Source organism: Podarcis raffonei, chromosome 12 (genome assembly GCF_027172205.1).
Source record: "Podarcis raffonei isolate rPodRaf1 chromosome 12, rPodRaf1.pri, whole genome shotgun sequence".
Classification (NCBI taxonomy): domain Eukaryota; kingdom Metazoa; phylum Chordata; class Lepidosauria; order Squamata; family Lacertidae; genus Podarcis; species Podarcis raffonei.
In genome coordinates, this window is record NC_070613.1 from 3,637,526 (window position 1) to 3,658,713 (window position 21,188).

General features: G+C 48.8%; 2 protein-coding genes across 2 annotated transcripts in view; one reads left to right on the top strand and one right to left on the bottom strand.

The window, feature by feature from the left end:
• The window catches only part of TWSG1 (twisted gastrulation BMP signaling modulator 1), a 194,694-nt gene extending 183,780 nt beyond the window's left edge, over positions 1-10,914 (bottom strand). The window contains exon 1 of the mRNA XM_053409437.1: positions 10,909-10,914. The gene's annotated coding sequence lies outside the window, so the exon portion shown is untranslated. The remainder of the gene's footprint in view (positions 1-10,908) is intronic.
• On the top strand, positions 447-18,391 carry GALNT4 (polypeptide N-acetylgalactosaminyltransferase 4). Its single transcript, XM_053359376.1, has 4 exons — positions 447-531; positions 3,755-3,781; positions 10,817-11,259; positions 11,321-18,391. The coding sequence occupies exons 1-4, from the start codon at positions 447-449 to the stop codon at positions 13,301-13,303; spliced, it is 2,538 nt and encodes an 845-aa protein (XP_053215351.1). The 3' UTR covers positions 13,304-18,391.
• The last annotated feature ends 2,797 nt before the right edge of the window (positions 18,392-21,188 follow it).

Sequence of the window (21,188 nt, forward strand, 5' to 3'; positions counted from 1 at the left end):
AAGATGTGATCATTACTACAAAAATACATAAGCAGGTTCCTCAACCTTTGTAGTTTTTAGGGAAGATAAATTTAAATAAATTTAAATAAAACCCTGTTTCCAATCGGAGCATATCCTGTAACATCCTGCACCTTTTTATTCCTCAGATCTTCTAGTTTGTTTGTTTTTTTTGTCCCACTTTTGTTGTGCTGTAGAGCAAAAGTGACAATTAAGCAGAGGAAGTCCCACAGAAAAAAAATGATCTGTGGGACGGACACATCGTTTTGTCAGGATGCTACCAGGCTGTGGCTGCTTCCAGGTGAAATTCTGTCTGATCCAGGTTTCCGCAATTACAATTGATTGGCGGTTCTTGAGCAACAAACCCATTTCCCCAAAAGATCGGGCTTTCTGCAAGAAGGGAAGGGATGGAATAATGTGCTGGGAGGTGTCACCCTTCCTTCGATTCAATGTCAGTCCCACAGACCAACGGAGATGAACGTCCACTAAACAGCCAAGGCCACCAAGACTCGGTGCAAACGGCCCAGGACCATCGTACCTACGGGACCGCCTCTCCTGGTATGTCCCACGGAGGACATGCCGGTCTTCAAACAAAAACATCTTGGAGGTCCAGGGCCATGGGGAGGTTAGTCTGGCCTCAACCAGAGCCAGAGCCTTTTCGGCTGTGGCCCCGATCTGGTAGGACGCTCTGTCCCAAGAGACTAGGGCCCTGTGGGACTTGACATCTTTCCGCAGGGCCTGCAAGACAGAGCTGTTCCGCCAGGCCTTTGGCCAAGGCACAGTCTGACCCCCTCCTTCGGTAATCTTCACAGAACTCTAGCCCAATGGTTGCCATGAATTTGATTTTGAATCGATTTTAAAACGAATTGATTTTAGAATGTTGTGTTACTTTTATTGTTGTTAGCCACACAGAGCTCAGCTTTGGCTGGGGAGGGCGGGATATAAATAAAATATTATTATTATTAAACAAATCAGGAAGGGGAGTCAATAAGCAGATTGTCTGGAAATACAGTCAATGACGTCGCTGAAAACACCCACACAAATAAATAAATAAGACCACCCCAGAGGTTGCCCACAAAAGGCTACAATGGGTGTTGTTCTCGAAGTTTCCTCTTGACTGCCTAACCCTACAAAATATTTGGCTGCGCTCGTTCTCTGAGGGGTCCAGCCATTCAGTCTAAAAATGGCGTTCCCATTAAGGAGAGGAACAGGAGTACACAGAGAGGAATTACGTCTGAAAGAGGAGTGGGAGTGCGCTTCCTAACTTCTCCTTTTCCTCCAGCAAATACAGTAAAAAAATCTTTGGTGGTGAATGGGACTCTCTTGGCCAACGTATAACAAAGGTCATATTCCCGCAAATAGATGCAATCTGACCTCTTCTGCTAACCCTCCATGCACTTTTAAGAACGATTCCCCCTCCTTTTTCTATTTTATTCAACCAGAAACCTTTTTTTCCCAAAAACCCACCAGAATTGTATGTTTCTTGTTTAAAGCCAAGGACATGGTATTTTGCGAAATCTGAAAAACAGCCAAATTATTCTGGATTGTATCCAAGTACAGTGGTACCTCGGGTTAAGTACTTAATTCGTTCTGGAGGTCCGTACTTAACCTGAAACTGTTCTTAACCTGAAGCACCACTTTAGCTAATGGGGCCTCCTGCTGCTGCCGCACCGCCGGAACGCAATTTCTGTTCTCATCCTGAAGCAAAGTTCTTAACCTGAAGCACTATTTCTTGGTTAGCGGAGTCTGTAACCTGAAGCGTATGTAACCTGAAGCGTATGTAACCTGAGGTACCACTGTATAGACCTGCTCAGATTACTCTCCACTGAAATTAATTTACATGTCTTAACAATTAATTTAATGGGTCTACTTGGGAGTAGCTGGAATGACATACTTGAGTCGTTCTGCTTCTGGATTCTCTTTGGGGCAGAATGAGGATACGCCCAGACAATGCTTCATATCGCATTTTCATCCCCACAGCCTTCCAAAGACCCGACAGTAATATTATAGTAAACTTTGGCTGAGAGAGGGATTCCCCCTCAAGTCGCAGCTGAGTAGAGATTTAAACTTTTTGGACTTCACTGGTCAGTATCTCGGATTTGGGCCTGGGAGATCAGGGTTCAAATCACCACTTGGCCACAAAACTCACTAGGTGACCTTGGGCCAGTCACGGCCTCTTGGCCTAAACCTGGCTTTCAGGGTTGTTGTGGAGATTAAACAAGGAACAGGAGAAGAACCATGTACACCACCTTGAGCTCCTTGGAGGAAAAAGTGAGATGTAAATGAAATAAATAAGAAATAACTGATAAACTTCCATCAGTCCCTCCCAGCCAGCATGGCTGGTCTGTTCTTGGAAGACGACACAGGTGGTAGTCGTTTAGTCGTGTCCGCCTCTCTGTGACCCCCTGGACCAGAGCATGCCAGGCACTCCTGTCTTCCACTGCCTCCCGCAGTTTGGTCAAACTCATGCTGGTAGCTTCCAGAACACTGTCCCACCATCTCGTCCTCTGTCGTCCCCTTCTCCTTGTGCCCTCCATCTTTCCCAACATCAGGGTCTTTTCCAGGGAGTCTTCTCTTCTCATGAGGTGGCCAAAGTCCTGGAGCCTCAGCTTCAGGATCTGTCCTTCCAGTGAGCACTTAAGGCTGATTTCCTGCAGAATGGATAGGTTTGATCTTCTTGCAGTCCATGGAACTCTCAAGAGTCTCCTCCAGCACCAGAATTCAAAAGCATCCATTATTTGGCGATCAGCCTTCTTGATGGTCCAGCTCTCACTTCCATACATCACCGCTGGGAAACCCATAGCTTTAACTATACGGACCTTTGTCGGCAAGGTGATGTCTCTGCTTTTAAGGTAGTGTCTCTTTTAAGATGGTGGTCAATTTTTAATTTTTTTAATGTGTGTATTTAAAAACCAAAAGCTGTTGCCTGATTAACTCGGGACACTTTTGTTGTTGTTTAATACACTGTTTCGTAAACATTGCAATCCTATGCATGCCAGCTCAGAACAAATAAGTCCTATCTCAGTTTAGTCAGACTTACTGCCAGTTAAGCTTGTGCAGGAGAGGGACGCGGGTGGCGCTGTGGGTAAAAGCCTCAGCGCCTAGGGCTTGCCGATCGAAAGGTCGGCGGTTCGAATCCCCGCGGCGGGGTGCGCTCCCGCTGCTCGGTCCCAGCGCCTGCCAACCTAGCAGTTCGAAAGCACCCCTGGGTGCAAGTAGATAAATAGGGACCGCTTACCAGCGGGAAGGTAAACGGCGTTCCGTGTGCTGCGCTGGCTCGCCAGATGCAGCTTTGTCACGCTGGCCACGTGACCCGGAAGTGTCTCCGGACAGCGCTGGCCCCTGGCCTCTTAAGTGAGATGGGCGCACAACCCCAGAGTCTGTCAAGACTGGCCCGTACGGGCAGGGGTACCTTTACCTTTACCTTTAAGCTTGTGCAGGACGGCTGTCTTGACGAATGAATATGATTAATTAAAGCACTAAATCTTTCAGTGGCTCTAGCCTATACGCCAGAAAAATGCAACCTGTGCTGCTGATAGAAGTATTTCAACTCATGCAACATGTTGGTGACTAATATACACACAATAATTCCCAAAATAATTATACATTCTTTATCAATCTTCTGAGAAAAATACAAAACCTTATGCAAAGTCCCAGAGACTTGTGAACTACCCAACCTAAGATGAACTTATAATGTCTGGTTTCAATGGATTTTTCAAATGCTTAACTCAATCTTTTGTTTTCTTTATCTTTTTAGGTAAGTTCATGAAGATACCAGCAAAGGGTAAGTTCGGTGTTGTTCACAATACTGAGAGATGCTAGTGAAGTTGTAGATGGATGTTGGTATCTTCATGAACTTACCTTATAAAGATAAAGAAAACAAAAGACTGAATTAAGCATTTGACATTATAAGTTCATCTTAGGTTGGGTACTTCGTAAGTCTCTGTGTTTTTGCACAAGCTTTTGTATTTTTCTCAGAAGATTGATAAAGAATGTATAATTATTTTGGGAACTATTGTGTGTATATTAGTCACCAACATGTTGCATGAGTCGTACTACTAGCCTATATGCCGGCAGAGGTGCAAGCTGCTTTCTTGATCTGTCACTCACATGTCGAACAGGAGCAACATAAGAGAGGATTTGCAATGCTTTTCTCGTGAATTTAGCACCCTCTGGTGGGAACGTGAGCATGTTAGGGAAAGAGGAATGAGGCTCTTCAGCGCAAAACACCAGGTGACCAGCCCGTTTCAAAGGGTTGGTTCTGACCTACAGAGCCTTATGCAGCGCAGGATCCCAACGCGTCAACATCAGAAGAGCCTGCTGGATCAGGCCAAAGGGTGCCCATCTAGCTCAGTATCCTGTTCTCACAGTGGCCAATCGTGGGCTTTTCTTCTTCCCAAGATGTCCTGCAAAGCAGAAGGTACAGATCTTTCCTCAGGGTTCACTCCCAAAGCCTTTCTCAAAGCAGCGGAGGTTTAGGATCAGAGTTTTCCTTCTCCTAGATGGTCTTCCTTCCCAGGAGCCCCATCTGCCCCTCACCTCCCTCTATAGCACGTGCAGGAATTGCCTTCTTGACTGTTCGACCCACTCTAAGTCTTGTCTGCTCCATTCACCGGAGCCTATCTTCAAATGTAGGAGAAGTCCCTAACTCACTGAGGATTTGAGACCCATCAGCTACCCACGTCTGGTTTTGCTGGCCAGTTGAAGCTGTTTCCTGGGATTGTGGCCGCTGTTGTATGCAGACAGCTTCTAGGAGCCCCAGGTGAGTGCAGGGTAGGGAACAAAGGAGGACAAATACTCCAGGACAAGAACACCAGTGAGATCAAGGGGAGTGGGGTCTTGTCATTTGGGCAGCCCAGGACCTCCATAGACACTGCCCAGGCTTGTGTGTGTCCCGGAGAGGTAACTACTTCTACTTCTTCTTCTTCTTCTTCTTCTTCTTCTTCTTCTTCTTCTTCTTCTTCGGTGATCACTCGTAGCCAAGGAAGATTGTCTTCCATGAACAAGGTGGAGCTCCATGTGATGGCCTGGGACTGGGGCTCCGTCTCGGAGCCAAAGGAGTCTCAGTCTGCACTGGATCCTTTGCCTCAGGGGCATCTGAACCAGGTCTGGGGCCTGATCCTGAAGAGTCCCAGTCTGCACATGTTCTCCTGCAACAAACACCAGCTGGGCCGAGTCAGGGGCCTGAGCCTGCCCTGGCTCCAGATGTGGGGATCACCTCGTTGCCTTCAGCTGGGCCATCACTCACAGCTGCTCCACTACCGATTGGGTCAGGGGAGGCTGAGGCGGCCTCTGGGTCTAGTAACCCACCGACGCCTCACGAACTGCAAAGACTGAGGTCTGAGAGAAGGAGAGACCTGAGTACTCGCAGGAGGAGTGCTTGCCTTCGGGCGAGACAGGAAGGTGAGTTACTGGGGGATCAGGACCGGCTGTTACCCGATAGAGATAAAAGGCTGTCGGACCCCGTCCCAGGTTGCAGGAGCAATGTTGCTGTTTGCCAGAACCTGCCTGTGATTCTGTGCCTGACCTGGCCTGGTTTCCTGCCTTGGCCCTGTCAGACTGACTCCTCACAGAACCCTTGGATTCAGGACCAGACCTGGATTGTGTTACTCGGGTTACCCCCGGGCCCAGCACACTCCAATTGGAGAGGTCACGACACAGTTTGATTTCATCCCCAGAGGTGAAGTCCACTGTTTCTTGAGACAGATGACAACAAGCAGGTGCCTATGGGAAACCCGCAAGCAGGACCAGAGCTGAGCACAAGAATCTTTAACCCTCCTGTGCTTTCCAGCAACTGGCATTCAGAAGCATTGTTAACTCCTGTTGTGCACAGGGCAGCTGCTGTTAGCCTGTTGTTGTTGTTTAGTCGTTTAGTCGTGTCTGACTCTTCGTGACCCCCTGGACCAGAGCACACCAGGCACTCCTGTCTTCCACGGCCTCCCGCAGTTTGGTCAAACTCATGTTCGTAGCTTCGAGAACACTGTCCAACCATCTTGTCCTCTGTCGTCCCCTTCTCCTTGCGCCCTCCATCTTTCCCAACATCAGGGTCTTTTCCAGGGAGTCTTCTCTTCTCATGAGGTGGCCAAAGTCCTGGAGCCTCAGCTTCAGGATCTGTCCTTCCAGTGAGCACTCAGGGCTGATTTCCCTAAGAATGGAGAGGTTTGATCTTCTTGAAGTCCATGGGACTCTCAAGTCTCCTCCAGCACCAGAATTCAAAAGCATCAGCCTTCTTTCTGGTCCAGCTCTCACTTCCATACATCACTCCTGGGAAAACCATAGCTTTAACTATACAGACCTTAGTCGGCAAGGTGATGTCTCTGCTTTTTAAGATGCTGTCTAGGTTTATCATTGCTTTTCTCCCAAGAATTTGTCTAATATTCTTTTAAAGCCACCCAGGTTGGTGGCCATCACTGACCCCAGTGGGAGTGAGTTCCATTGGTTCATCCATGCACACTTTTTGTGTTTATTTTAAATGGGTTATATAGTAGGAAATAATTTTTTCTCAAGGACATATTACAAGCACAATTCTTATTCTCAAGTTGATATGCTTCATAATTTTCTCCCTTTTTTGCTGTTTAGCATCAGTTTAACTGTTCTCCCCCTCCCTATACTTATCTTAGTAATATATGTTTGCAATATACACAATGCAGTAATATTTGAGTGATGCAAATTAAATTACTTCTCCTGATTTAAAAGGGTTCTGTAAAGGACTCCATTAAATCTGAGCTCAGTGCTTCCTGGAAAACTCATTCTAATGAAGGATTATTAGCCTTGAAAGGCTGTCAACAGCCTGCTTCTGTTACTCTCCTTATTATATTTACATCGTAGCAATAACTCACTGGCAACAGGCCTTTTCTTAGACAGCTGGTGATTTAACAGCTGAGTTAAAAAGCTTCCTTGTGAATCAGCAGGGCAGATGCAAGAATGTAAATCTATTTTCAGCTGGGAACTGTTGCTTCGATTCAGCGCCCTGAGGCCAAAACCAGTTTAATGAGCGTGATTTTCGAGTTCTGCCCGGGTTACAATTTCCCTTGTGATCTAGTCTGGCTCAGCTGCTTTAGCCCATTCTGCAGACACAAGCCTTTGTCTTGTGGACATTTGTGGCATAGATTGTGATGCTGGGAACCACAGGAGGCGAGAGATGCTATTGGGCTTGGGTCCAGATTGCAGATTCGCCATAATGGCCATCTGGCTGGCCCCTGTGACAGCAGGATTCTGGATGGACCAGCGGCCTGATCCAGCAACCTAATTGTTATGTACTGAAGTTCTCACCCTGGGCCAGCAGGGGGATACTGTAGATAGTTATGCAAATGAAGGATCGAAAGTGACGTTCAGTGATTGGATAGTTTTAGAAAGTTGCTACAGTAACGTTGTACTGGAGCTGTATATAAGCAGGCTGACTGAACCCTTCAGCTCAGTTCTGTTCTGGCCTCTGAATAAACAAGAGCTGTTTGAAGAATCGCTGTGTCGTCTGATATGTTCACCCACAACTTAACACTAATGTTCTTGTGTTTGTTCATGGTCTTTTGGGGGACAACCCTTTAGGTGGCCACAACCTCAGTTGTGAAGCAAACATTGAAGATTTCTCCTCTTTCCCCCTCTGTCACAGGAAACTGACATTCTGGGCTTTACAACTCCTTCCACTATAATAAAAATAATTTATTATTTGCACCCAGCCACTCTGGGCATCTTCCAACAAAGATTAAAAATACATTAAAATGTCACACATTAAAAACTTCCCTAAACAGGGCTGCCTTCAGATGTCTTCTGAATGTCAGGTAGCTGTTTATCTCTTTGACATCTGATGGGAGGGCGTTCCACAGGGCAGGCGCCACCACTGAGAAGGCCCTCTGCCTGGTTCCCTGTAACTTGGCTTTTCGCAGTGAGGGAACTGCCAGAAGGCCCTTGGAGCTGGACCTCAGTGTCTGGGCAGAATGATGGGGGTGGAGACGCTCCTTCAGGTATACTGGACCGAGGCCGTTCAGGGCTTCCACATTCCTGATATGTTAGAGCAGGGGTCAGCAACCTTTTTCAGCCGTGGGCCGGTCCATCGTCCCTCAGACCATGTGGGGGGCTGGACTACATTTTGAAGAAAAATATATGAACGAATTCCTATGCCAAACAAATAACCCAGAGATGCATTTTAAATAAAAGTACACATTCTACTCATGTAAAAACACGCTGATTCCCGGACCATCTGTGAGCCGGATTTAGAAGGCGAATGGGCCGCAACCAGCCCCCGGTTGCCTACCCATGTGTTAGAGCAAAAAAGTTTGCAAACTCTGATAAAACTCTGATAAAAGAGAGGAAATACTTTGAATGTGTATCATATCAGTAGCATTATTTGTCATGCTATAAATAGCAGCATTATGGGACACGGGTGGTGCTGTGGGTTAAACCACAGAGCTGATCAGAAGGTCGGCGGTTCGAATCCCCGCGACGGGGTGAGCTCCCGTTGCTCAGTCCCTGCTCCTGCCCACCTAGCAGTTTGAAAGCACGTCAAGCGCAAGTAGATAAATAGGTACCGCTCCGGCGGAAAGGTAAATGGTATTTCCGTGCGCTGCTCTGGTTCGGACATTGTGGCAGTGGTTGAGCGCCCTGGGATGGTTAGTACGAGTGGGGTGATGATCTCGTTCCTCAGAGAGTACAAGACAGGAGGACATGTGCCGCTGTTTTGGTGCTACCGTCTCCACAGGGGTAAAGACATTTCTCAGGCAGGATGTTTTGGAATCGACCCTCAAGTACCGTAGATGGCAAAACATCCAATGGATGTTTTGTACTGGAAGAAGCAAAGATCACCAGTGTTGAAGTTGTTGTTGGCCATCACTGCTTCCTGTGGCAATGAGTTCCACAGTTTAACTATGAGCTGCATGAATGAGGACAAACCTTTATCTGTCCCGAATCTTTCAGCTCCTCTCAAACCTGCAGCTTCTCAAACTAGGGCCCTCCAGACATTTTAATGGCTCTTTTAATTGCTACACTTTCTAGTGGGCGTGCTTCATTGCGTGTTTTAAATATGTGTGTTTCTAACGTTTAGAAGAAATTGTTTTATTGTGTACCGTTTTATTACACATGGGCTTTATAACTGTTTTTGTGCTTGTAATCTGCCTCAAAGCCAGTTTGGCATTTGTTACAGTACATTAATTTGTTAATTGTCATAATAACCATGTTTTGGACGACAACTCCCATAAGCCGCAGGCCAACAGATGTTCTGGCCTGCAGCTTCCACGAGCCGCGGTTGGGAACTGCAGTCCCAACACATCTGGAGGGCAACTAGGGGGGACAAAGGCATCTCTTGCAAACTTTTGTGCCTTAACAGCTGCACAAGTCGAGAGCGTAGCGTGTGCAATAGCATCTCTGAGCTCTAGATGGCGAAGTGACTTTGCTAACTCCATTGAAAAATCGCATTTAGAGGAAGTTCGTATTGACGGCTCAAGTTCTTTTGCCTGGCAAATACGTCTCTAATACAACAACAACAACAACATCCTTCCTCTCAAAGTACAGGGCAGAGTGCAACACGCAAAACCACAATAATAACCAAAAGCAATCATTTGCAAGGACTAAGCTGGGACCAGGGGTGCCAACTTGAATAAAATATTGGGGAGGGGGCAGGGAAGCCCCCACAGCATAATCGATCACATGACGTGACTCTCTCTCTCTCCCCCTCTCTCTCTCTGAATGGCAATGCCCATCAACTTTAGGAGCCCCCCAGATGCCTCAAATATTTTAATGGGAGGGGCGCAAGGACCTCGGGCCCCTAAGAGTTGGCTCCTATGGCAAGGGCGCCAGGTAGTCCAGGGTTCTGATTCCTGCATGGTGAGGGGTTGGACTAGATGGCCTGCGGGGGTCCCTTTCCAGCTCCCTGGTAGTGTTGCTGCTGTTGTTGTTTAGTCATTTAGCTTGAACTATACGGACCTTTGTTGGCAATGTGACGTCTCTACTTCTCAAGATGCTGTCTAGGCCTGTCATTGCCCTTCTCCCAAGAAGCAGGCGTCTTTTAATTTCGTGGCTGCTGTCACCATCTGCAGTGATCATGGAGCCCAAGAAAGTAAAATCTCTCGCTGCCTCCATTTCTTCCCCTTCTATTTGCCAGGAGGTGATGGGCCCAGTGGCCATGATCTTCGTTTTTTTGATGTTGAGCTTCAGACCATATTTTGTGCTCTCCTCTTTCACCCTCATTAAAAGGTTCTTTACTTTCTGCCACCAAGATTGTGTCATCTGCATATCTGAGGTTGTTGACATTTCTTCCAGCAATCTTAATTCCGGCTAGAGATTCATAAATGAAATCTTGCTCAGGGTTTAAAGTCATCCTTTGTGGCTGTTTGAACCCCTGGCTGAGCTCAGTTTCACTTCTTGATGGTCCAGCTCTCACTTCCATACATCACGACTGGGAAAACCAGAGCTTGAACTATACGGACCTTTGTTGGCAAGGTGATGTCTCTGCTTTTTAGGATGCTGTCTAGGTTTGTCATCGCTTTTCTCCCAAGAAGCAGGCGGTGCTAGCAGCGTGGAAAAGTCAAAACAAAATTTATTTATTTATTTTTTCCTTCCAGTAGCACCTTAAAGACCAACTAAGTTAGTTCTTGGTATGAGCTTTCGTGTGCATGCACACTTCTTCAGTGGTATCTGAAGAAGTGTGCATGCACACGAAAGCTCATACCAAGAACTAACTTAGTTGGTCTTTAAGGTGCTACTGGAAGGGGGGGGGGAATTGTTTTGACTATGGCAGACCAACACGGCTACCTATCTGTAGCGTGGAAAAGGTGAGGGCCCCGCTGTGGCCCCGCCCCTTCCCCTCTGGCCCCGCCCACCGCGGCAGGTAGGGCCGAGAAAAGCCCCCCTCACTCTCTCCAAGCGGCCGCCTCGCAAGGGCAGCCGCGACGGGGCGCGTTTCCCTCGCGCTCCGCCGGCCCCGTCGTCCTCCTGTCCGAACCGGGGCTCCCTCCCCTCAGCCCCAGCCGCCCCACCACCGCCGCTCTCCCCTCCCTCAAGCTGCCCTTCGTCCCCAGCCGGAGCCCGACGGCTGCCCGCGTTCCTCCGACCGGGGCGCGCGGCGGGCGGCTGAGTCGAGCGGAGGTGGCCGGTTGCCCGGAGGTGGGGCGGCCGAAAAGGCGGGCGAGAAGGGGAAGGAAGCTCCTTGCTCGCTCGCCGCCTCCTCTACCTCAAGCTGCCCTTCTTCCCCAGCCGGAGCCCGACGGCTGCCCGCGTTCGGGGCGCGCGGAGTGGCGGCTGAGGCGAGCGGAGGTGGCCGGTTGCCCGGAGGTGGGGCGGCCGAAGGGGAAGGAAGCTCCGCGCTCGCCGCCTCCTCTCCCTCCCTTTAAAGGACAACTTTGCGAGCGAACCGCTGGGCGCCCTGGTCCCGGGGAGGCGCGAGGAGCCGCGGCGAAGGCGGAGGAACAGGCGGCCGGGGGTGGGTCGCTTCCTCCGCCTCCTCCTCCTCGGAGTTTGGTGCTCCGTATCCGGGAAGGAGCGAGCCCGGAACTGGGAGTCCCTGAGGAGCCCACAGCCGCCGCCGCCTTCGAAGTTCGCCTTTCCCTCCGGCGGCGCCATGCGGCGGCTCCGGCTGGCCCGGAGGGGCTGGTGCCCGGGCAGGGGCTGCGCGGTGGCGCTGGCGCTGCTGGCCGCCGTGGCCTTCTTCGCCGTGGCGCTGTCGCTGGCCAGCCTGCAGGCGCCCCCGGCCGGCGAGAGGCGCTCTCCTGGCGGCCAGAGGCGCTTCTCCGACGGGGCGGAGCGGCCCCAAGACCTGGCCCGCCCCGTCTACGAGAAGGCGCCGCCGGAGCCTTCGGCCCCCGGGGAGTGGGGCAAGCCTGCCCACCTGCAGCTGAGCCCTGAGGAGAAGAAGGAGGAGGAGGCGCTGGTGGAGCAATACGCCATCAACGTCTACCTCAGCCAGAAGATCTCGCTGCACCGCCACATCCAGGACGGGCGCATGGCCGAGTGCAAGGCCAAGGCCTACCGCTACCGCCAGCTGCCCACCACCTCGGTGGTCATCGCCTTCTACAACGAGGCCTGGTCCACGCTGCTGCGCACCGTCCACAGCGTGCTGGAGACCTCTCCGGCCGTCCTGCTGAAGGAGGTCATCTTGGTGGACGACCTGAGCGACAAGGCCTACCTGAAGGGCCAGCTGGAGAAGTACGTCAGCGGCCTGGAGAGGGTGCGCCTGATCCGCACCAACAAGCGCGAAGGGCTGGTCCGGGCGCGCCTGATCGGGGCCACCTTCGCCACCGGCGACGTCCTGACCTTCCTCGACTGCCACTGCGAGTGCGTCCCCGGCTGGCTGGAGCCGCTGCTGGAGAGGATCGCCGAAAACATGAGCACCGTTGTTTGCCCCGTCATCGACACCATCGACTGGAACACCTTTGAGTTCTACATGCAGTCGGCCGAGCCCATGATCGGGGGCTTCGACTGGCGCCTGACCTTCCAGTGGCACTCGGTCCCCGACTACGAGCGCCAGAGGCGCAAGTCCAAAATCGACCCCATCAGGTCGCCCACCATGGCAGGGGGACTCTTTGCCGTCAGCAAAAAGTACTTCGAATACCTGGGCACCTACGACATGGGGATGGACGTCTGGGGAGGAGAGAACCTGGAGCTCTCCTTTCGGGTGTGGCAATGCGGGGGCATCTTGGAGATCCACCCCTGTTCGCACGTGGGGCATGTGTTTCCAAAGCGCGCTCCGTACGCCAGGCCCAACTTCCTCCAGAACACGGCGCGGGCGGCGGAAGTGTGGATGGATGGGTATAAAGAGCACTTCTACAACAGGAATCCCCCGGCACGGAAGGAGAACTACGGAGACATCTCAGAAAGGAAACTCTTGAGGCAGCGTCTGAAGTGCCAGAACTTCGACTGGTACCTGAAGAACATATTTCCGAACTTGCACGTGCCGGAGGACCGTCCCGGTTGGCACGGAGCCATCCGCAGCGTGGGCATCTCTTCCGAGTGCCTAGACTACAATTCTCCCGAGCACAACCCGACTGGCGCCCACATCAACCTCTTCGGCTGCCACGGGCAAGGAGGGAACCAGTTCTTTGAGTACACGTCGAATAAGGAAATCCGGTTCAACTCCGTGACGGAGCTCTGCGCCGAAGTTCCCGACCAGAAGGATTTTGTAGGCATGAGGAACTGCCCGAAAGATGGCTCCGCTATCCCAGAAAACATCGTGTGGCATTTTAGAGAAGACGGGACCATTTATCACCCTCATTCGGCAAAATGCCTTAGCGCTTACCGCACTGCCGAGGGCCGGGCTGATGTGCAGATGAGGACATGCAATGCAGAAGATAAAAACCAGTTGTGGAAATTCGAAAAATAGAAATTGGTCTGGGAGTCTCTGTCCAAGACTACTTCCAGCTGACTTAGTGTGTATTCCCACTAAGTCTGGCTAAACGTGTCTTCCCATTAACTGTTAATGCCAGATTTAGGTAGCTTCTAAAAGGATTTTTAACAGGTTTGGGAATGGCAGTGAATGACTGTGAAGAAGCAGGGTGTTGGGGACTTGCTATCTGAAGTGCCTTTTATTCTAAACTCCCATTTAGCGGGGGTTGATGGGAGTCATTGTCCAATATCTGGACAGGTGGATCCGAAGGTGTTCACTTAAAAGGGAACAACTATAATTTTTGTGTGTGTGTGATTGTAATACTTTGGGAATAAGGTGGCCTTGGTTAGAACTGCAGATTACTGAACATTTATGTTATGTGTTACTGTGACAATGTGGGGGGGGGGGGACTGAAATCAATACAAATGCAGCCACGGCACAGACAATAACGTTAATACGAGTTACGCCAGGGAAAGGGAAGCTGTGGTTCTCCAGGTGTTGGATAGATCAAAGCTCCCATCAACTCTTGCCATGTTGACAGGGGTTGCTGGGAGTTTTGGTCCAGCGACTACAGGACGGCCACATGTTCCCCCATGTCTGAGTTAACTATATGCATAATTCGTGGCTAATGGGGTGGTTTGGCCAAGAAGTGGGAGAAACATCACCCTTAGGGTGTTGTCTGAGTGTTGCACATAGGAGTCTCATTGAGTGTGTTGGGAGAAAATATTGCTTAGCTTTGAGGGCAGCTTCCCAACTCCCATCAGTCCACTGGCTGGGGTTGATGGGAGTTGTAGACAACCTGGAAGGCAGCAGGTTAGCAGTGGCCCTGTGCGACGCCAAAATTCCTCCCCCCCTACCTCTTGTGCTCCATTCTAAACAATATTTGTAGGGGTCCCAAGGCTGTGTGCCCTAAATCCACCTCCTAGGTTACAGAAGGCTGCAGAGTAGTAACAGGCCTGAGTTCATGTTGCTTTTCATTATTGAAAGCAGAGCGAGGAGAAAATACAATCTGCATCATGCAGATTGTGGTGAAAGCGATCATTTGTTAACTTAGGGAGGAGGTAATCAAGTTGTAGCTGAGGTTAACAGTAATAGTGGCAAATAAGAGTCATTGTTTTTGATGACGCTGAAAAATGTCAAAAGGGTGGGAAACCAGACTTGTTTCTTGTGTCGGATACACCTGCGCCAATATCTAGAGCAGGCATGGAGATGTTTGGCCCTCTGGATGTGGCTGAACTACAACTCCCATCAGCCTTCGCAAGCACAGCCAATGGCCAGGGATGATGGGTATTGTAGTTCACTGACACCTGGAGGGCCAATGGTTCCTCGCACCTGATTTAAAGGCTCTTTATCAATGTTTCCCAAACTTGAGTCTACAGTTGTTGTTAAACTATAACTCCCATCCTCCCTAGCTAGGAGGACCAGTCACAGATGATGGGAATTGTAGTCCAGAAACAGCCGGAGACCCATGTCTGGGAAATACTGCTCTATATCAAGATTTGCAATTCCTGATAGTAGCTATTTATGATCTCTGCCTTAACACTGTTTACATAATCAGTTACGTGTAGCGCTTTAAAATCCACTGATGGGTCAGAGAATGAGAGAAACTGCTTTTTGGATGGTTCTTAATGCACTTCAGATGGAATTCAGATTTCCCCGAGGGCTATATCTTTAGGTAAAGGTATAAGGTGTTGTCACACTTCCTCAAACGTGGCATAGCCAATATTAACTAATTGCTGCATTCCCAGTCTGTACCTTGAATTCAGAGGCTGTGCCCCTGTGGCTACGAAGCGACAGGAAGCTGGCAAGATATGCAGAGAAGCAGTTTCAACAAATCGTCGTGAATCTTGCCTTTTAAGTCTCTGCCTCGGTTAAATCAACAGTGCAGTTTTGTAGCTAGTCTGGCAGAGGTTCAGGGAGTAAACTGCATGTTGATTGTCATAAGCACCTGACTGTTGACAGGACATAGATCAGGCTTTGCCAACCTGGTGCTTTCCAGATGTTCTGGCCAACGACAGCTATCAGCCCCAGCCAGCAAGGCTGACATAGGCGAATTCTTCTTAAAGAAGACTGTTACCTTCTGAAGGTAATGGTTCTGGGACCTGTGTAACTTGCCTCTTGGCAGGAAAAGTGACAAACCTTTAGCTATCTCTCTCTATATCTTAACTAAGCTGCATTTGTTAATTGGGCACCAGGCTGCCTTGAAACTTTAGCAGAATTAACTCCCAACAGAGCCTCAAGTTATCAAGGCCAGCAGTCCTAAACATCATGGTTGACAACCTGCCGTTGAAGCTGGTAGCCTTCGTCTCTGTGCCTCTTGTATGTAGAGAACCTTGTTTCTGCTTCAGAACTAGCTATGTGGCCACCTTAGTTAGCCATTCCAGCTTTCGGTCTTAAAAACTGAGACTGGGCACATCTAATCCTTATTCTTGATGGGGCAACCTTGACTTGTGGGACTGCGGAAATGATCACCACTACACAGAGTTGAAGGTGACGGAGGAGAAACTCAATTCTCCTGTGTTTTGCTCATTTTGCACCTGCTATTACTCCTCTTACAGGTCACTGTAGGGTTTTTAAAAAACCTGATAAACTTGTTTGAACAGCAGTGAAGGCTGGACAGGATATGAATGGGTGTGAACAGTACAGAGCAGCAGTGCCTCTAATGCCACCATCGTTTAACTCTTTTGTCAACTGCCTTCATTTTTAGAGATGATGGCATTTGTGGTGGTCAAGGGAGAAGAGTCGCCGTGCCTAAAAACTTCCCTGCTCTTCTTCCAAAGCTACTTCTCATCGCTGTTGTTTCTACTTCTCATCACCGTTGCCTCTTGTAATTTCATTGCTGGGACAATCCAGGGTTTGCCAAGAATTGCAGGTTATTTTGCAAGCTCCAGTCCATGGTATCGGGGCAGAACGACGCGGGTGGCGCTGTGGGTTAAACCACAGAGCCTAGGGCTTGCCGATCGTAAGGTCGGCGGTTCGAATCCCCATGATGGGGTGAGCTCCCGTTGCTCTGTCCCTGCTCCTGCCAACCTAGCAGTTCAAAAGCACGTCAAAGTGCAAGTAGATAAATAGGTACCGCTCTGGCGGGAAGGTAAACGGCATTTCCGTGCACTGCTCTGGTTTGCCAGAAGCGGCTTAGTCATGCTGGCCACATGACCCGGAAGCTGTACGCCGGCTCCCTCGGCCAATAAAGCGAGATGAGCGCCGCAACCCCAGAGTCGGTCACGACTGGACCTAATGGTCAGGGGTCCCTTTACCTTATTATGTGCAAAGAATACGGATTTCCAAGGTGCTGGAGATGTTTGTTCACATTCCCTGCTACCTCTTCATGGTACTTGAAGGGGGATAGAAGCCAATCTGGGGAGGGAGAGAATGTGCCGCATTATATATTGAGAGCACCATGATACCACAGTCATGACTACCCCAAAGCATCCTGGGATCTGTAGTTTGATACAGGTGCTGGGCATTGTTAGAGGAGACCCTGCACGATTCTCCGAGTTCTCTGGAAAGAAGGATTGATTGTTAAGCCCCTTTGAGAACCGTATCTGTGTGAGGGAATGGAGTCAGGTGGCCTAACAACTCTTACCGCCCTTAACTACATTTCCCAGGATTCCCAGGGGGAAGTCACAAGACTGCCTCTAACGCAGGGTGCGGATGTGGCCTGACTCTTTGGTGCCAGGAAGACCTATGACCTTGAAGCACAGGTGCAGGGCAAAACAGCACACAGGAGGGAACAAATCTATGTCCGTTCTGTGGCCAATAAGAAATGAACTCATCATCTCAGGCCATCCAGAGGTGCTGAGTTTGCTGGCCAGAATAGCTGCTACGCTACATGGAAACAAGTATCTTAGGTCGGGTTCGGATGATCAGTTTTCACCTGCAGTGTGGTGGTGAACGTTGCAGTTGCTGCAGAGCGATATCTCTGTGGAAGAGGGCCTTCTGAAATTGTCTGCTTGCGTTGGGACTCTGTGGAACGTGCCCCCCTCCCTTCTTGAAGCTGTATCGAATTTCTGACATGCCAGAATTTCTGACATGCCCCCAGATGTTTCGTACTGCAGCTCCACTGGTTGATGAAAAGGGACTTTAGTGTTACAGTCATACGATGACCGCATTCGTGCAAAATCACTGATCTGAAACCACCCTTACGGCTTCAGAATGATGACTATTAAACCAGAACTAACAGTTACGGGAAAGTTATTGTAGGTAAAATTCCACTGTGCACATAATATGCCAAGGTATTCTTATGACACTTTAGTATTGTGATGATTTAGCACCGCTAAATTCTATGGTGGGACTGAGGTGTAGAGTGTCTTAACCACAAGTGACCTTGTAAAGGTTTTTCTAAAAATGTTTCCCCCCTTTTCTATGCACACCGAAGCTGGATTTACACTGAGCTCTGTGCGAAGCACTATCTCACTATGAGCTTGTGTGAACTATGCAATTATATCCACCTATATGTGCCTTATTTCTTTTTTGAAGGTTCAGGGGGAAAAACTTGTATTTTCTTACGGAGGACTATTTTTATGCCTAATATGAAGGTGTGCCAATCTACAATTCTCTTGGGATGGCAATCCTAAACCCATTTGCTCAAGATTAAGAGGTCGTCTTTAACTTTGTGGGACTTATATCAGGGTAAAGATTTACAGGATTGCACTGTTAATAACTGGCGCGAAGGGAAAAAGCAAAACTGAATTAGTATTCCATTGCTGTATGAAAAGTACAGAGGAAAGAATATAATAATTGTGCGTGTCTGTGTGTGTAAGTTAAGATATATACCGTAAATATTTTTATACTAAGAATTTGCATTGGCAATGTTAGCCGTAGCCTTGTCACTAAGTTCAGTTCAGAAAGGTAATATTGTTTACAGGCTTCTGAAATATTTGATATCTGGAAAATGAAGGTATGCATTTTAATTATACTTCCGTTCTTGAATGAATTACGAAATTGTTTGGGGAAATTTTACTGTGAGGGATTTAAACTACTGATTTACGGTGTCTGTTTTTAGGGAAACAAATAACTTCACAATGCGTAGATGTGATTGAAAGCTCCTTGAAAAGGCGGAAATAAACAGTTTTTTAATTTAAATCTCAAATTGGTCTCTCTGTACTAATGGAACTTGCTTCATTTACATCAGTCTTTGCACACTTGTATTTAGGGGCCTTAGTATCAGAAATGTAATTTACAGCTGCACAATTATAATAGCTAGGAAGTGGAAAGGGCAAGGTGAATATAAAATGGAAGAATGGTATAAAGAGGTGTGGGATATGGCTGTATTCATGATAAATTAACACGTGCTATTAAGGTAAGACAGAGAATATGCAGGAGAAATGATTTTGAGGAGATATGGAGTGTATTTGCAGAATTTGTACTGTTAAAATGGAAAGGGGTCAAACGATCGCAAAAGGTGTCAAAATTTTGGGAGGTTGGATAGCGACAATGGAATGGTGTGAGGGTGGGGTGCACATTTTTATTTTTTTATTATTATTACTTTGTTAATTGAAAAATAAAAGGAGAAATGTAATTTCTGCCCTGATCTGGCCACAGTGATCCACACGACGGTCACCTCCAGGCTTGATTATTGTAATTCGCTCTACGCGGGGCTGCCCTTGCAGCTGACCTAGAAACTCCAGCGGGTGCAGAATGTGGCGGCGAGGCTCCTTACGGGGTCCTTGCCGCAGGATCACATTCATCCAGTGCTTTACCAACTGCACTGGCTCCCGGTGGAGTACAGGGTCAAGTTTAAGGTGCTGGTTTTGACCTTTAAAGCTCTATGCGGCAAAGGACCCATGTACCTACAAGACCGCCTCTCCTGGTATGCCCCACGGAGGACCTTAAGGTCCACAAATAACAACACTTTGGAGGTCCCAAGTCGCAAGGTGGTTAGATTGGTCTTGACTAGGGCCAGGGCCTTTTTGGTACGGGCCCCGACTTGGTGGAACGCTCTGTCACAAGAGACCAGGGCCCTGCGGGACTTGACATCTTTCCGCAGGGCCTGCAAGACAGAGCTGTTCTGCCTGGCTTTTGGTTTGGACTCAGTCTGACCCTTATGTTTCCCTCCCCTTATGGTCTTGATTTATCGGCTACTTTTAAAATGAGGCTGCATTTTAAATTGCATTTTAACCTGTATTTTAAATTGATTTTTTTCTTTTCTTTCCCCCCTATTATGTTTTTACTGCGATTTTATTGGTGTTAGCCGCCCTGAGCCCGGCTCTGGCTGGGGAGGGCAGTGTATAAATAAAATTTATTATTATTATTTTTCCAGTAATTTAGAATGGGGTTTCGTGGCTGAAAGCAGAAATGCTTTGTGTTTACTGCTGAAGTACCCATCTAATTGTTGTGACAGCAGTATACAGGTATAGTCAAAGCAGAAGGGGTGCGGGGGAAAGGCAGTCTGTGACAAAGCTTGACTTGGTGTTCAGCTGTGACTGGCCTTCTTCCTAGTCTGGTAAGCTTCCCTATAGCTGAGGTTGCCAACACAACGCCTGCAGATTCTCTGATGCCCCCAAAGGCCTTCCTTGGCACCTCTGGCAGGGTCCCCAGACTCCGCATTTTCATTTTTCATTGAATGAACTTAATATTCATATTGTATGCAGGGACGCGGGTGGCGCTGTGGGTTAAACCACAGAGCCTAGGACTTGCCGATCAGAAGGTCGGCGGTTCGAATCCCCATGACGGGGTGAGCTCCCGTTGTTCGGTCCCTGCTCCTGCCAACCTAGCAGTTCGAAAGCACGTCAAAGTGCAAGTAGATAAATAGGTGTCGCTCCAGCGGGAAGGTAAACGGCGTTTCCGTGCGCTGCTCTGGTTCGCCAGAAGCGGCTTAGTCCTGCTGGCCACATGACCCGGAAGCTGTACGCCGGCTCCCTCGGCCAGTAAAGCGAGATGAGCCCCAGAGTCGGTCACGACTGGACCTAATGGTCAGGGATCCCTTTAGCTTTCTTAATCTGAGTAGAAAGTAATTATTATTATTATTATTATTATTTATTATTTACTAAATTTGTATACCACCCTTCGTTCGTATATCTCAGGGTGGTTCACAACATAAAAATGCTGTATAAAAAACACAAAATACATGAGTAGAAAGAATGTTGAATGTTCCGGTGCAGAACGATAACTAGGTCTTAAGACTTCCTCCAGCCTTTGTAGAAGCCAAAGGTCTTAAGACTTCCTCCAGCTCTCTGTAGAAGCCAAAAAAAGCACGTGCTGCCTCTTCCTCTGACAGTTCAAACTGCAGTCAAACTGCACCAAATACCAACAGCTTCTTATTCTCAACTACAATAAAGTGGTACCTCGGGTTACAGACGCTTCAGGTTACAGACTCCGCTAACCGAGAAATAGTACCTCGGGTTAAGAACTTTGCTTCAGGATGAGAACAGAAATCGAGCGGCGGCAGCAGGAGGCCCCATTAGCTAAAGTGGCACCTCAGATTAAGAATAGTTTCAGGTTAAGAACGGGGCTCCAGAACGAATTCAGTTCTTAACCCGAGGTACCACTGTAGTTAGCTTCATCCACCTGCTATATTCCCCAGGGCAATGTGTTCTGGCTAGTTTCCTGCATGACAGACAGCTGCAGGGCCGGCCCTCCCATTGGCTTTGTGAGACAGTTGTCTCGGGCGGCAGGCTGGGTACAACTGGGAGGGGTGGCATACCTGTGCCCCACCCCAAGAGTATGCCACTCCTGCGCTTGTCGCCTGCATCATGCCACCTGGGAAGAGCAGGGCTGCTGCTGTCGCCACTGCCTACTCTCTGTCTGTTAAGTTGTGGGTGAACATATCAGGCGACACAGCAATTCTTCAAACAGCTCTTGTTTATTCACAGACCCAGAACAGAACTGAACTGAAGGGTTCAGCCAGCCTGCTTATATAGAGCTCCAGTACAATGCAACT